The sequence below is a fragment of the Hylaeus volcanicus genome, chromosome 2 (genome assembly GCF_026283585.1).
Source record: "Hylaeus volcanicus isolate JK05 chromosome 2, UHH_iyHylVolc1.0_haploid, whole genome shotgun sequence".
In the NCBI taxonomy this organism is placed as follows: domain Eukaryota; kingdom Metazoa; phylum Arthropoda; class Insecta; order Hymenoptera; family Colletidae; genus Hylaeus; species Hylaeus volcanicus.
In genome coordinates this window covers 3,827,653-3,843,322 of record NC_071977.1, presented here as the reverse complement: position 1 = coordinate 3,843,322, position 15,670 = coordinate 3,827,653, and the positions used below count along the sequence as shown (strand labels likewise).

Sequence of the window (15,670 nt, the reverse complement as noted above, 5' to 3'; positions counted from 1 at the left end):
ATATTTCACAGATACAGAAAAAGAATATAAATCGAAATGAAAGATCTGACAGCGTAGTATCTACATACTTTATTATTGATACTGTTGAATATTTAGCTAAGTACAACACGGAGATTTTAAAAATGTCCTCCTGTCGTTGTATAAAACGTTTTTACAAACGTCAGTTTACGAATAGTTTGCAAAAGTGTATGCTCTAATGAATATAGCTACATTAAGTAGAGTTGACGACGGGTAGTAATAGAAAATTTTTCGATATAAAGAACCTGAACATGTTTAGGTGTATATGACAGTGCTGTTTCCAGCTACTTTTCTCTGGATCTCTGATCCTGACCTATTCTTCTCTTATTTGATCACTTCAAGTCGAGTACCCCGTAGTAGAACTCGAAGTGTTTCGAAAGTTCAAGTGTACTTTGAATAACTCACGATAGAAACGACTAAGCAGTAACGCAAACAAGGGAGTCAAACAAATTTCAAATTCATAGTTTACTCATCAAACAAACCTCGTCCCACGATGAATTCTTTTCCAGTAGTAGTACTTGAACCAGTAGCAGTAGTTCCGTCCATCGCACTTTCACTCGTTTATGTATCGAACCACGCACAAAAAGAGCCGATCCATTCATTAAATCTCACACCTCGATGATAATAAAACCAGTCACGATAACCCCGATACCCGCGAACCCGTTAATGAACTGGCTCCTACGTTTCCGTGTTTATTAAAATTACCATTGCGGTCCGAGCAATGCGTATTCATCGCTAGAATGCAAGACTCGAGGTCGAAAACCCGATTTCGAAGCATTTCTTCTTTTAATATCATTATGCAAGAGGAATTACAAAAGTGCGAGCAATTCGACAAATTACCAATCGATACGAGGTGTTGGGTACGATTGGTTTTATCAAGCGGATCGATGGCTAATTGGCTATGTAGATACACTGATTCTGATTAGTTTTCGAATAAATTAAACCTGCACTGACGTAAATGTAATTACATATTTAATTACGCAGTTGATATCTAGAAATTATTATATATGTATATTATGATAAAATATCAATGATAATAAAGTTAATCAAGTAATTAAGTACATAGCAACATTTACATCGATGCAGTTTCAATTTATTACACAAACACTGCTATATACAATCAGTTATTACTTTATTACATACCTGTTAGGACTTTTGTAGGTTTTGGGTAGTAAGATATCGGATTAGTCGACATGCGCGCAATTTGTCTATTTACTTTTAGGCTGTCTGTATACGATCTAAGTACATACTGAACGTTCAAGAGCACGCCGAGAAGCACGTAGGCTACCACGTATACAAACACACTTACACGCATACATTCACACGCATAGCGTCGGACGGTTGAAAACATAACGCTTTCCCACAATAACAACACAGACGAAACCTTGGAATTACAAACAAACAACGAGTAACTCTAGTTTCTGGGTATCAAACCTCCCTAACACTGAAATCGTCTGTTTATTGTATCACACTTCCGTTGGCTCAGTGATTGCTACACGAATAATCTCAAAGTTACGCCATCCTCTGGACGACGCAAATGTTTCTAGCGAATATTTTTTATTGTTACATCTTAAATCGAATATTCCTTTCAATAATCTCGCATAGAAGAACTCGTTTCCTGTACAAGGACTCTGGTAGCCAACGTCAACGTCCCCGTCGTTATGGCGCCGCGATCGAATCGAATCCTTTCGAAGGCAACGGTGAGAACCTCTAGGAATTTTCTATCCTTCCCTGTCACTTTTTGCGCGATCCGATGAAACGTATTCATTAAGAGCAACGAGCCTCGCGTACGCTTCTTCAGGAGTCGAACGGTCGCGCGTTACAGTTATCACTGGCGACGTAAAAACCGCTAAGAAATCACTTCGACTTTCGAAACGAAATCGTGTTCCGTGCTTTTAACAGTCCCGAGTGTACATCTCGAGGGTCTCATAAAAATTCGTGAAAAACCGACTGTTCGAGATTTATTTGAAAAAAAAAAAAAATAAGTGAACGACGTACTACAAGAAAACTTGTCCGGTTGTGCTCGAACATGGTTGAAGATAGTGCAAAAAATTTGTATCGCATATTTCGTCGTTTCGTTTGTCGAAAAACTCGTGTTGAAGATATGTAGTGCAATGGCAGGTCCAGACGTCATTTTTTTAGTCGATCTTTAGTGGTTGCGAAGTGACAGGTATTTTATTTTGATTAGATTTGATTTATTTCAAATATTTTTAAATAAAATATGCAAGAATGTCGTCGATCATTTAGTAAAATTCATGCAGAGATAGACGTGACAGCCTTAATAAACATTTAATTGAATCAATTGTGACACAGGTCACTCTTATAATCACTCTTTCAATCTCATCGTATAAACGAAACAAAGTACACTCACAAAATTCCAATGACGTATCAAGGCACGACAATAATAATTTTTTTATTCAATTCTATCTGAAAAGAGTGATTATTATCTTAAAAACTGTCGCTTTTTTACGAATTTTCGTAGAACACCCTCCATGGAGTTTGTTGTCCTGTACTCGGTTCACGACGACGCGTTCCAAGCAAAAATTGGCAAGCCTCGGTTCGTAATTGTCGCGCAACCCTTGATGATGTACTCAAGTCGCGCTGTCAACGCAGACTCTAGCTCAAAGATGAGGAAACGAGTCGCGACAGGTCTCGTGAGTTTTTTTCGCGGACACGTCGCCTACCAAGATGACTTTAGCCGACTCCCACCACCGATGCTCGTTCTCTTTCAGTTCACGTTCACGTTTCTTTCCTCGTGAATATGGACTTCCTCGTTCGTGGCCGCCGATCCATCGATCGAGATTTCAATTTTGTGGAAATCGTGCGTGTCGCTCGCGTACTCCTTGCATCGAATACCGTCGATGGTTTTGTCGCGTATCGAACGGTTCTCGAACCTCGACGTGACATATTTTTATCGTCTCGACACACGTAGGAGATACAGTAGACTGAAACGGAAACGAGTAAAGGATCAAATGGGATCAAATATGTTTCTAAATGAAATTCAGAAGAGAAATACTAGGTCAGGTTCAAATCCGTATTTCGACTTGGAAGGGATTAAAGGGTAAATAATAAAAATAAAGAAATTGTTCTCCCTCAAAAAGTGTCTATTTTATAACGATACATTTATTGTTCTTAATGGGAATAGTTTCTTTAAACGTAAGAATACATTGTATTATTAATAGGACCAGTTTCTTTAGATGTAACAATAAAGATAACGTTACAAGAACGAAACCTTTTGAGGGCAAACAATTTTTAAAAAATTTGAAGGAATTTCTGACAGTCCTTCTTGTTTGAAACGTCTCAAATTTGTTCAAAATTTATCATGCAGTGATGTAGAAGCCAGACAAAAATATGATTCTCGACTTCTTCGCGCTTCTTCTTCGCGCTTTTGGCCAGATATGTGGATGTTTAGTTTTTTATTTAACAGCAAAAGCAGTAAATGTCTACTAGTAAATGGCCATTAAATACAATTCTAGAAAGCAATTCCTTCGTGGGTCTATTGAGATTTGTGTAACGTGAATCGAAGTGTTCGTTTGCCTATAGAAAGGAATCGAATGGCCGAGCGTCACGGTGATGCGCAAGCCTAAGTGTATAATAATGTTGTTAGCGGTCGGAGTTATTAATCCTTTGGACGAGGGTAATATATCGACTGTCAGGGTTGCGACAACAGATCATTCTGATCTACGACATGAAAGTGCGCCAGGGAAAAGCCCTTTTACACGGTAAATCAATTCGTAATCGTGGTTTCTAGCACGATTTACCTCGGTGTATGGACGCGCCAGATGAAGCGATCTCTAACGGCGAAGTAAGTCTTCGACGTTGAGTGATTTAGCGCCACGAACCTGCCGAACGATTAAACGTTGAATCCAGTGAAATAAATGAAAATGTAAATTTACGTGGCGCGATTCAATTACGCCGAATGGCGCGTGTCAACAATTTACGTAATCGTTGAACATCGAGGGATCGAGATTATGTTTTTTGGGAGATTTTGGGAGGTTACAACATTCGAAAGATTAAACATGCTTTCATTGAACTTTCTGTTCTCCATCTGTGTATATAAAACTACGAATTTGCATACACATCCATTTATTCGCAATTTACATAAATTCCTGAAACAGCAAGAAATGATTGATCGGCAAATCCGAATGATTGATCTGAGCCAGGGATGCGTTTAGTCCGTTTGTATATCAGTTTACGATTCATCGTAATTCACAACATTTCAACGGCCTGTGGTAAAATCAATTACATCGCAGATGTATATTGTAAACAATCAGAGGGGAGCTCGGATGCACGAACGTGCGCGCAACGCCTACGCATTGATTTATAGTATGTAATCCTCCATCCACTCTCCCCTTGGCTTGGTCTATCTCTTGCGAACGGATGTGTGCCCTTTTCTCGCCTCCGAGGCTGCACGTACCACTTCCGGTCATGGGTCAACCGGAGTCCCGCGTTTTATCCTTGTTTTATTCGTCTCCCTTTCCCCTCTGTGTTTTGCAATATCCGATTCTGCTATTTAGTTACCTGCTCTTCGTATCTTTGCATCGGTTAGGGTTATCAGTCGTATCCTTTTGAGAGTAAATTTACGATAGGAGTCATAGGAGTTGCGCCATTTATTAAAAATATTGTTTCTTGAGTACTTGGATATGCTATAAATATAACAGGTATACCGAGTGATCTTATTGTTTTAGTGAATTATATTTTCTTTGGTGCAAATCAATGATCCTTGATCGATAACACGAATTGAAGTACAATGTATATTCGATAATATATTATTCGGTATATTCGGTAATACGTATATTCAAAAATGGACCGTTTAACTTTTCAATTCTATGGAGACCTTGAAATTAGCGAAGCAAGGTCAGTGAACCCTGCGGTGCGAGGTCAAGGTTGCGAATGGAGAATAAAATGACCTTGAAAACGCATCTTGTCGACAGATTAAAGTTCTCGGTGAAAAATGATGATGCAATTTAACTCGCAATAGAGTTTCTCATTACAATTCATCAGAATAGAGACAACCGCAAAATGGCGATCATCAGTCGTCCTTAGACGACTGAAAGGACAAGATTTCCTCCTTCGCCAGCATTTTTCATTGTCTGTTTTTCCCATTCGGCTGATGAAGAGCTTCAGAATGTAAAAAGTAAACAGCGAGAGTGGCATTAATTTAACGGTTGTATTAATTCATCAGCGCGGAGAAGAATCCTAAAAGACCGTTGCTATTGAACATTTGTAGAAGACAGATTTTCATCGCGTATCGTTTTATTATTTTTCGTGTCGGATACGCGCGTCTTCGGGGCGTAGAATAATGTCAGCTCGTGCCATGATATATCTGAATAATTAATCACAGTTATCTACGCTAATTCACCGAGAACAAAGTGGAAGCTGCAAAATAGTAATGGCCAAGAGTCATTTATTCTAATTAAGTAGATACTTCTAGGTAAGGAAGAATATTTTAATTTAATTAAGATTTGTCCCACCTCTTCTTTCGTTTTAGTTTATTTCGATCTGCTTCCATCGACAACTCTTTCGGGAATATTTTGGTAAATTTTTCTTGCTCGCAATAAAACCTGGTAACTACCACAGCGTACAATATTCGTATTTATTTATTTCTGCGAGTAGATCATTAATTAAAGGATCATTTTCTATTTAATTTACTTGAAGCTAGTACGATTGCGTCTGAATGGATTTAAATGAAACTTTACGTTTGAGTTCCGTATTCTCCATCCAAGATTTGATTGGATTTTGAACAAAATCAGTCTGTTTAGAAAGATGTTATCAAGTATTTTAAGTTTTTTCTAATATCTTCAATAATCATCTCCGTTAACTAGTTCTTTTTTCAAGTACGAAGTTTATTTCATCTCACATTTAAAAAATTAAAAACTTATTTCCTTGTCTCAACGCTGCTCATTTACTTATTTCTGTTAGTGTTGCAGTCTTTCCACGATTAACCACCCTGTACCTCGCGTTTTACCCCTAACGACGGCGCGCTCTATTCTCTTTCTCTTCTTTACCTATCTCTTCTTTGTCATGCGCGTGCATCGAACCGCCTACTTAACGCGGATAATTTTATTTTCTCGGGGATCGGCGCCTGGCGAACGTGGCCGGTCGTGGAAGCAACAAATTAACCGACGACACTATCGTAGGTCGATACCGAGAGTATGCGCAGTGAATTATAGAGTGTTCGCGCAACCTTTGCGGTGTCCGTTTTAAGCGAGCTGTACAGCGCTACCTAAACGAGCCGAGTCCCGTTTCCACGTGTAACAAACGTAATTACCTGTATGCGATGGTAATTGCACCTGGCGCGGTTCATTGTACTTTTAGGCGCGCGATCCTATCGTTACTAATCGCTCTTAACAACGAAAATAATCAGCTCCTCGTCTTCTTCCGTTATATTGCCTTTTTTATGAATGAATTTTTTAAATTATACGTAATATTAAACCTTAGATGGCGAGCATGCGAAGTCCAAACTCTTGAGATTTCTTGCTTTAAATGGCAATGAAAAGAATAAAAATAATTAACTGTAACTGTGTAGGTACACTAAAATCGTTTTTATGTGACCAGATATAAGATCGAAAATGCCTGGATAATTTATAAAAATAAATAAGACAAATAGTGCTTACTCGTCTGGAAGAATTACTAGCAAGAATTAAGCTTAATTTGCTTAATATATAAACATTGCCATAAATGTTTGAGAAATTATTTCTGAATTAAACCAGTTCTGTTTTGGAACTTTATAGAATTAATTATTGCATTAAAATAATATTTTCTAACGATGTAACGTAATTTTATATATTTTCTAACGTTCATTCAGCACTCTACGGTTGCTCGCCAGTAGATAGTCAAATTTATCAGCGTCCCAATATAGACACTCTTCTTATCGTTACAAGGCGTAGACACGCTTCCAGTATAAGCACTTAATCTACTCTAATAGAGTTATTTCGGTAGATAGCGTAATAGTATTTTACTAACACGAGTAAACGTATTCACGAAGCATTTTTTCCCATAGAAATAACATTGATTTGAAGTAAAATACAACGAAAACCATCGGAGCAAATAAATTTTCATTATAAAATAAATATTAATTTACAAACAATTCAAGATGGTGCGTAATTTATTTACTCTTAAATAGTATCCGTGCAGTAGTAATAAATAAAGAGAATATTTCATAGAATTAAAATTTGGACAATCGTTATTTATTGAGACAGTATTAAGCGATATTATAAACGTGTTATTTCGTTGAAAAAAAATGAAAAAAAAAGGAATTCGACCGTGACAGGATTCGAACCTGCAATCTTCGGATCCGAAGTCCGACGCCTTATCCGTTAGGCCACACGGTCTGTTAAGGGTTGCTACCCCAAACATGGTAACTCTATGTAAAGTGAGACCTGAAAACTCTTTCGAACGTAACTAATGCACAATCGTATCATCGTGTTTCACAATTCTTCCACGTACATCTCAAATACTTGGCTTCATTTAAAGTCAAAATAAAAAAAACATATTCAAATAACACGAGCCAGGAAAAATTCCTAACGTAAATACGAGTACAGTTCCTTGTGCTTCAATTTTGTAATTACTTGAACCGTTTGAGTAGGATTAACACGATATCAGAAACACTCTGTAATATTAACTAAATTATTAATTTAGAAAGTATACAAATATTTTTTACTTTTAAATATGCGGTAAAATAGTCCTGATACAAATGTACGACTGTGCACTCCAATTCGGTAATCTTTTACAGTGTCCGAACAGGATTGACATAATACTCGATACACAATAATCCGTCAATGAGTCCGTATTATTTAATCGAGAACAGATTTAATTGTATTAATCGTGCATCAGAAGCAAATAATTCGAAGTCCAAATTCCGGAGATTTAATATTTTAAATAGCAACGAAAGGACTAACAATAATGAAGTAACGTAACGTGATACTAAAATTTACTAAAGGCTCGGAGTTAACTTCTGTACCTGATACATCAATGAAGTCCAATAAAATAATATTTTCTAACGATGTAACGTAATTTTATATATTTTCTAACATTCATTCAGCACTCTACGGTTGCTCGCCAGTAGATAGTCAAATTTATCAGCGTCCCAATATAGTCCAAATCGAAGTCCAAATTCCGGAGATTTAATATTTTAAATAGCAATGAAAGGACTAACAATAATTAAGTAACGTAACGTGATACTAAAATTTACTAGAGGCTCGGAGTTAACTTCTGTACCTGATACATCAATGAATCCCCATTGTTTAATCAGGAACGATTAAATCCCATCGAAGGAAGTCTTGTCAGTCTTCCCCGTGAATTCTATCAGTGGATACAACCACGTCCAGTCCGTTCGAGCCCTGGACTCGATGAAAATAACGACGCAGCGTTAGACACGCGGCAATTATCGTTTAAGCCCAGCATTCGACGGTCCGTGACGCCCGCGGCTGCCACGTACATACAATACATGCTTCCCGCAGAAACGTGGTGGTCACCGTCGCGCGTTAAAAACAATTTCGCATGCAGATATACGCGTTTGATCGACGATAAATACGGCGGCCCTCTGCGTTGCCACGCTGCTGATTTCTTTTCGTTCGGGGATGCGCGCACGAAACAGCTAACAGGGATCCTCTCGCGAGATAAATCAAGGCCGTGCAATAAATTCAGAGGAGCCTGGACGTTTTATCCTTCGGTAAATATACTTGATACAGGATGATTTAACAGTTCCCGCCTCGGTGTGTAGCTTGTTAGTTAGACAAATGTTACGTTGTCGCTGGCTGGGTTCCCTTCTCGCGAAGAAGGAGGCCTGCGTTCGCGATCTCGCCTTTATTTGGACGATAAAACCGAGGGGGGGACCGTTTGTAGTCGCGTAAATGCAAGCTTGTTCTTCGAATTTTGCTCGAGCTCTGGTGATGTTCCTCCCGACAGCGGAGAGCACATGGTATTGTTGTTGTTTATTGCCTGAAGTGCTTGGACGACGTATGATCGATCGTGGGAAAAATTCAAAGGCGACGTTGCTTGCGGATGAATGCGTTTCGAAAGTGTCGTAACAAGTTGAGATGAAAAACGTTTTTTGTTTGAGAATTTGTGGGTTTTTTAGGGAGAGGAAATTAATTATCAACGGTCTTTAACAGTAATTCGATATTTTAACGCCTTCTACACGAGTCAGTTCTCTTCAAAAATAACCAGGACTCCAAGTTTAAAACTACAAAAGTTTGTAATGCAAGTAACGTGGAATTAGAGAAAGTATTATAATGCTTGTTGAATATTACGAAAATTGATTTTAAGAATAAATTTTCACGTCACCTATTTTATTACTTTCTACCGCATTTTTTAATCATTCTTGTTGGGAACGTTGAACTTGCCAGTTTGTAGTGATTGGAACAAAAGAATAGATAATATAATATATAGAAGGAAGTCATTATTTTACGATTGTCGAATGGCAAAATCATGAAGCGTACCATTTACCTAGTTTAGTACTGACGAGCAATTTTTCTTCAATCCTCCATACAAAGCCTAACTACGTATAGAAAGTCGATGATTGCGTCGACAATAGTTTGCAATGTCACGACGAGAATTGCTGGATCCGTTATATGAAAGATTTCTTTTAAACCGACTAGGATAAATTCGTAGATAATATTCTTTTTCAGATAGGGCTATACAAAACCTATTAAAAGAATTCGATTTCAATGAACAATAATGTACTTTTAATAGTATGCAAAGACAACTAGAAATAATTTTATTTAAGCGAATAGTATACATTAACGCTATAACGATTGTTTCTGGACTTCATGTGGTACATCCATAGAACATATTTCACATCAGGTAAAATTATAAACGATCAATTAGGATACTCGAAGATCAATTAGGATAGTCGAATAATACAAAGCTAGAAATAATTCGATCGAAGTGTAAACATTCAAATTCGGAGACTCTACCAATGGTACGAGAATGGACTTTTATAGATATCGCGTTATAAATTTACGATTACTGTTTGGAGAGAAATCTCAACGAAATTTCTCTTTTGGGGAATTTGCTTGTAAACGATAGAATTCTGAAATCGCCATGGACTCGCAATCGCACGCGCAGCTGAAACCAAACGAAATTATTCCCGATGTAAGGTAGAACGTGCTCAGAGAATCGCATGCCAACGCGGTATCCCACTATTGTCCAAAAGGCAATTAGCATGCCTCGGCTGACTCTTCTGGAAAGAGGGGTGAATACATTAAACACTCCTCCGGATACTCGTCGATCGTGCGTGGGAGAACGTATTTCTGTGAACGTCCTGCACGCATCCGTGCAACGTATTTATTTCATAGAAATGTCCCACCTAGTAGTTTCTCTACGCGCACACTAACGAAGCTTTCGTTTTCACACTTTGGCGGCAGGTGGAAAATTTTTGTTTCACCGTGAGAACTCCAGTCGAATTTTTCGTTGCCTTTCCTTGATAAAGTTGACATTGGGGCGTTCACGTAGGGAGGTTGACAGGATGAATCTAAATTTAATTATTCGTTCTATGCTTCTCGTTTTGTTTGATTATTTTAATTGGTTACACGGTGCGGTTTGTTGGTCGAACAAGAGTGCCGGTCCTCGCTCTGACGTTTCATTGGTCCAGTTATAAATAATTGAATACGGAGACGTAGGATTAATTTCTCCACCTGATATTTCCAACACAATAGATTTATGGTCGTAGCCATTCATACTGTGCGGCTGGAAAGTAACCGGAACACCTAATACATAGCGTGTCGAGCGGATCACGGATCGAACAAAGAGCAATGGTGGCCCCGGTTAATTTAGATTCCTCGCCAAGTCCCCGTACCGTGTAAAGAACGTCGAAACGTCCGCGAGCGGTCGCGCGTTTCAACGTTTACGTGATGGAAGCCCGCAGCGGGCTAAAGCGCGTAATTGACGTAACAACGTGCATCATGAACTTTCGCATAGCCGCTGCCCGTTCCCATTTATGGCGTTAACTAACGACTGGTGGCATAACGCGACCAGAAAGGCTACCATGGCGACGGCAACGCGATACCTCGGACCGATTGCCACGGTGAAAGCGGGCCATTGTCTCCGTTCGCGGTCGTTTCGAACGAACAAGTGTTTCCTCGCTCGACGCGACGCATCCGTTCTTCGTGATTTATTCAAGCTTTGTACGCTACGGCCTAATATCGACCGCGATTAACCCCCTTCGTGATAAATCTCGTCCTGGACAGGCCGAGTGGAACGCTCGATATTGCGTACCGAGTCTCGCGACGCTCTGGAGACCACTTGTTGCGAGGATGGGCGATATGAACGCTTTAGCGACGGTCGCGACTATGGTTTGGGTGCTTGCCATGTTCCGAAACCATGGATTATTGGTCTTGGACCATAGCGTCTAATTTTGAGTTAGTGACGTCTATATCGAGGTCTCTGTATGTATATTCGATGTGATGTCTATGTATCTATTTTATTTATTTCAATTGCACGATTTATATAAATATGTATCTTTCTATCTTATTTCTTTCAATTAGCAATAAGTATCGCTAAGATTTAGAAACGTTAAAGTACATAGAAAGATATATACAATAGTGGTCGTGCAAATTACACCATCATGAAAATATTAACATTTTGTTATTTAATTTGCTGTGTCTCGGGCATTCGGGGTTTGATTTACGTCGAAGGAAATGTAATTTATTAAAAAGAAATAGCTTAGCCCATATACCACGTTTATATAGTATTTTCAAGGAGGAAAGCAACTTCCAGAGTAAATTTCAATTATTCCAAGAAACTATGTTATTATTTTGAACGTGTTTTGTTCGAAACAGTGCAAATCAGGCTTTAGGTTGCCTCCGAGATTCTAGGAGCTGCCAGAACCCTTCCAGTTACATATTCTCCTGGCCGAGGCCGGGACGGAGACCGCAAGCTAACCACGAGTTAATTAATACTTATTCGGCTCTGAGGCATCCATTTCCGTAATGACAGTCAGGAACAAAGGGCGACTTTACGCTTGGTGTGCATTTTATTAGCACCAGGGGCCAGTTATTGCCTGCACAGCTTCCACGGCGTTCAGCGGGGACGTTGGGAATGAGCGACGACCACCGTAAATGTTGATGAACGTTGTAAAAATGGACTCGCTAGTCGTCACGGATAATAAGTCTGATCCTTTCGCGGTAACGTCGTCATTAGATAACGTGCCGCTATCGCGTTGTTTATTGCTGAATCGAGGAGGAGCTAATGCACCGTGGAGTATCTTAATTTAATACTTATTCTAGCGTCCAGAACCTCGGCAGCTCGCTCGGGAAGAAACGTTTTCCTATGGAACGTAGCCGGAGGGATAATTACGGTTCTGTTGTCCGGTAATTTTAATAAATAATTTTTATATGTTCCATTCGGTTCAAATGTAACAATAGGGGATTCTGGAAACGATTTTGAAAGGAAGAGACGAAACGTAAATTCTGATATAGATTAATTTCGATACATTGAAGCTGTATAAATAATTTACTATATAATGTACAACAAGATGTGTCTTGAAAATAATATCGTATTATTGATTTTATATTAATTTTAGTAAATTGAATTGCAATCGTTATAGGCTCTAAAGATGAAACTCTAAAACGAAACGATAGATCACCCCCTAATGCTAAACCATTTTTACAAACAAATTTTGAGTAACAGGCTGGTTCGTCGCAACGGGCTAGTGTGTTAAAAGTTTGGCGGCTGGTTGGTTTATCAACGCGATCTCGCGCGTAGACAAATGACCAGTGAGACTATTTCACGTGCCAAGATACTACCGTCTTACAATCAGGACGACAACCAACGACGAAGACATATCAGGATCCTGCCAATAATTCCGACGCGGTAGGTACTCCCGACGCATCTTCCATAAATCATGAAGCTATCCCTTCGAGCGAAACTTCGCTCCCTGCAGGTTCGCAACAGACAGCGAAGAATCATTGACAAGCTTCTACATGAAAATCGCGAGTCTATCGCTGTAAATGGAAAACTTATTTTTTTCTTCGCGCACACAGACGCCGTGACGCGAGCACTCATGAATCATTCAAATTGCCCTTGAGTGATGGAACACTCCCTACGCGGGACGTTCTTTCTTTAACGAGGAGAAAACTCGCGTCGATTGCCATTTCTGTCCTGGTCCAACGAGGTTTTGTCATCGTTACTTAATAATTTTAACGTATTTGTAAATAATTAGGGACGCTGCTTGGTGCGTGATGAGGGTACATCTGCGATCAAGGACACGGAGTTATTGTAAGGGGTGATTCACATCTAGATTTCACAGATTATAGTGCTTTTAGATAATATGTAGGACTTTTGGGGAGGAAAACTGTAACGTCTTTTACAGTGCAATTTTTTTTACGTGTAAGCGACAGGATTTGAGGAGACAAGGATGGCCAAAGGTTAAAAAATCGAACTGCTCGATGGATAGGAGCGATGGAAGGGTATATTTTTTGTTGCTAACGGCACCAAATGCAAACTCGAACTGTCGAACTTTTCCTGGTTACCCATTATTTCGACAAAGTGAAATCATAATCCCTTTTGATTGAATTATTGTATCCGCGTACTGTAATTCACCCATCACCGAACAACCAAGAAAACATTGCGAAGCAACCGTGTAACTTATTTGTCAGGAATCTCGCAAATAAATAACGCCGATACATCGATGGACACGACGATAGATTCGATAACGCCTTCATCCCCTATCTGACCACGAATCTACCAGCAGCCAAGCTCTCGTGTTGCGCGTCTACGAATTTTTCTATGGTTTAATTGCGCGGTTATCATGCATCAGGTGTACGATAAGTTAATCGTGGAACTCGATCCTATGATAGGCAGGCGTATTCCAAACAACGGATGCGAGAAAACACGTTTTATTTCTCGTTTGCCACTTGCGTGCTCCTCAAATCGTCGATTCCGTCTTGAAGTCTCAATAGCGCATGGTCTGTAGCTTATATCAATCTTGTATCGCGTGGATTTTATTCGTCTTTCGAATAACGAATTCACGAATATCGAGAAACGAATAACAGCATTCCAATTTAATTTTCCCCGGATAGTGTTGCTCGGTATCGACACGCAATTGTTCAGAATCGATGGAAACGAATCCTGTTTGACACCCACGTTGAAACTCAGGTTGCGCGCGCCTTTTTCTCTCATTTTCACCGTAACGGTACATACTTACTCGGAGCAGCGCAGCGCGCGAGACAGCTTCAGCAATTTATGCGCGATAGTTTTCTCAGGTCTAGACTGTTTGTCCGTGGGCTACTTAGGAATGTCTGTATCTTTAGTGAACCCTTTCCTTAAAATACGACCGTACAGGACCCATCGAGTAACGACAGAGATAACATGATCCTCTGGTCGTACAATTGCTTAATTTGTGACCGTACGAAAAGTCCCTCGAAGCGGAGTCTTGTGTCTCTTGCCACCTTCTAATGAAATTCGAATGCCTGCGTTGTCGAGTTTATTGCCTTGTTCGTTTTTACATCTCTCACCGTCAGGTTATAGGAGTTTAGTTCTAAGTTAATCACGATGGTGACAAATTGTGGCATCGATAGAGAGTAGCGTGTCCTCGGATCGTAAAACTGAATTAGAAACTTGTAAAAAAGAAGAAACTCCGCTAAAAGCAAGAGAAATATTTTTGTCGTAAATCTTCTGACAAATAATCTCTAAATAAAATAAAGATTGCGAGCGGAACATTGTATTTATCGAGATAAATTTATTTTTGTAATCTTAGTAGAGCATGCGATGTTACTGTTCATAAGAAAACGTTGATGCAAACTTATCGTGAATGGAATAGGAGAACTTTTTCTCCAGCAAAAAGCTGAACGCAGCGGATCTTGAATTTAGGCACGTTCTACGCGAATAACTGTATTGCAAATATAACATGCGATACATTAGTATTTGCAATATTTATAAGTAGTGGAAAGCAGCTAATAAATCTTTCATGGTTTAGAAAGTAGCTAGAATTCTCGAGACTACCTGCGGTGCATGTATGAATCAGATCAATATGTCTGCAACAGTTAGCAAGAACCTAACAAGATGTAATTTTCATTTTGAATTTACAATAACCGATCTATATACTCTGCTTTCTGCATGAATGATTGTGAGTTTAAATGCGTCACTCAGTAAGCTAATTGGAACATATTTACAGAGTTATTAATAAATAATTTGTGAAGGTGATGTTAATTAAGGTTAAAAGAATCAACAGTTTATTTCCTTTGTTAATCTAGACCGGCGTCACAGCTTTGCAAAAGGCAGCTTCGGAAGGCCAGTTGGAGGTAGTACAATTATTACTGAAGCACAATGCCGACATCGCTCGTCAAGACAACGTGGTGAGTGGATATCAATTTAGAATTACCATTAATCGTTTCTTTGTAAACGATCGATCACAAATTGACAATTACCGTCTCGTAAAATTGATTCTACAAAGGAAATGAAACTTCCAGCGAATCTCTTAGAAATAGTGCTCAAATTAGTTTATTCGCAACTGGTAGCCTGTTTCATCGTGTATTTAATTCTGACTTCGAGGAATTCTTTCCACAATTTCGTAGCGACGGCAAGTAGCGACAGCATCTTGGAACACTTTGTTCGTTCAAATACGCAACGCATAGGCGTTGCTCGCGTTCATCGTCTGCGCTCCCTAACTTGGTGACTTCGATGCATGGTAAAGCGCAAAGCTTAAACG

At 39.2% G+C, this 15,670-nt stretch overlaps 1 protein-coding gene, 1 long non-coding RNA gene and 1 other non-coding gene across 9 annotated transcripts in view; 1 reads left to right on the top strand and 2 right to left on the bottom strand.

Moving 5' to 3' along the window:
• Nucleotides 1-1,261, bottom strand: part of LOC128885008 (uncharacterized) — a 28,976-nt gene extending 27,715 nt beyond the window's left edge. Inside the window, exon 1 of one of the 2 annotated variants that reach the window (XR_008459528.1) lies at nucleotides 1,162-1,261. This is a non-coding gene — a long non-coding RNA (uncharacterized LOC128885008). The remainder of the gene's footprint in view (nucleotides 1-1,161) is intronic. The other variant, XR_008459527.1, reaches the window with a different exon arrangement.
• Nucleotides 1-15,670, top strand: part of LOC128885005 (ankyrin repeat domain-containing protein 6) — a 157,752-nt gene that overhangs the window by 80,329 nt on the left and 61,753 nt on the right. For all 6 annotated transcript variants that reach the window (XM_054138741.1, XM_054138739.1, XM_054138738.1 and 3 more), the window contains one exon: nucleotides 15,216-15,317. In XM_054138741.1, the coding sequence (XP_053994716.1) occupies nucleotides 15,216-15,317 (102 nt within the window). The remainder of the gene's footprint in view (nucleotides 1-15,215; nucleotides 15,318-15,670) is intronic.
• Trnar-ucg (transfer RNA arginine (anticodon UCG)) lies at nucleotides 7,280-7,352 on the bottom strand. The gene has a single exon. It is a non-coding gene; the product is annotated as a tRNA-Arg (tRNA).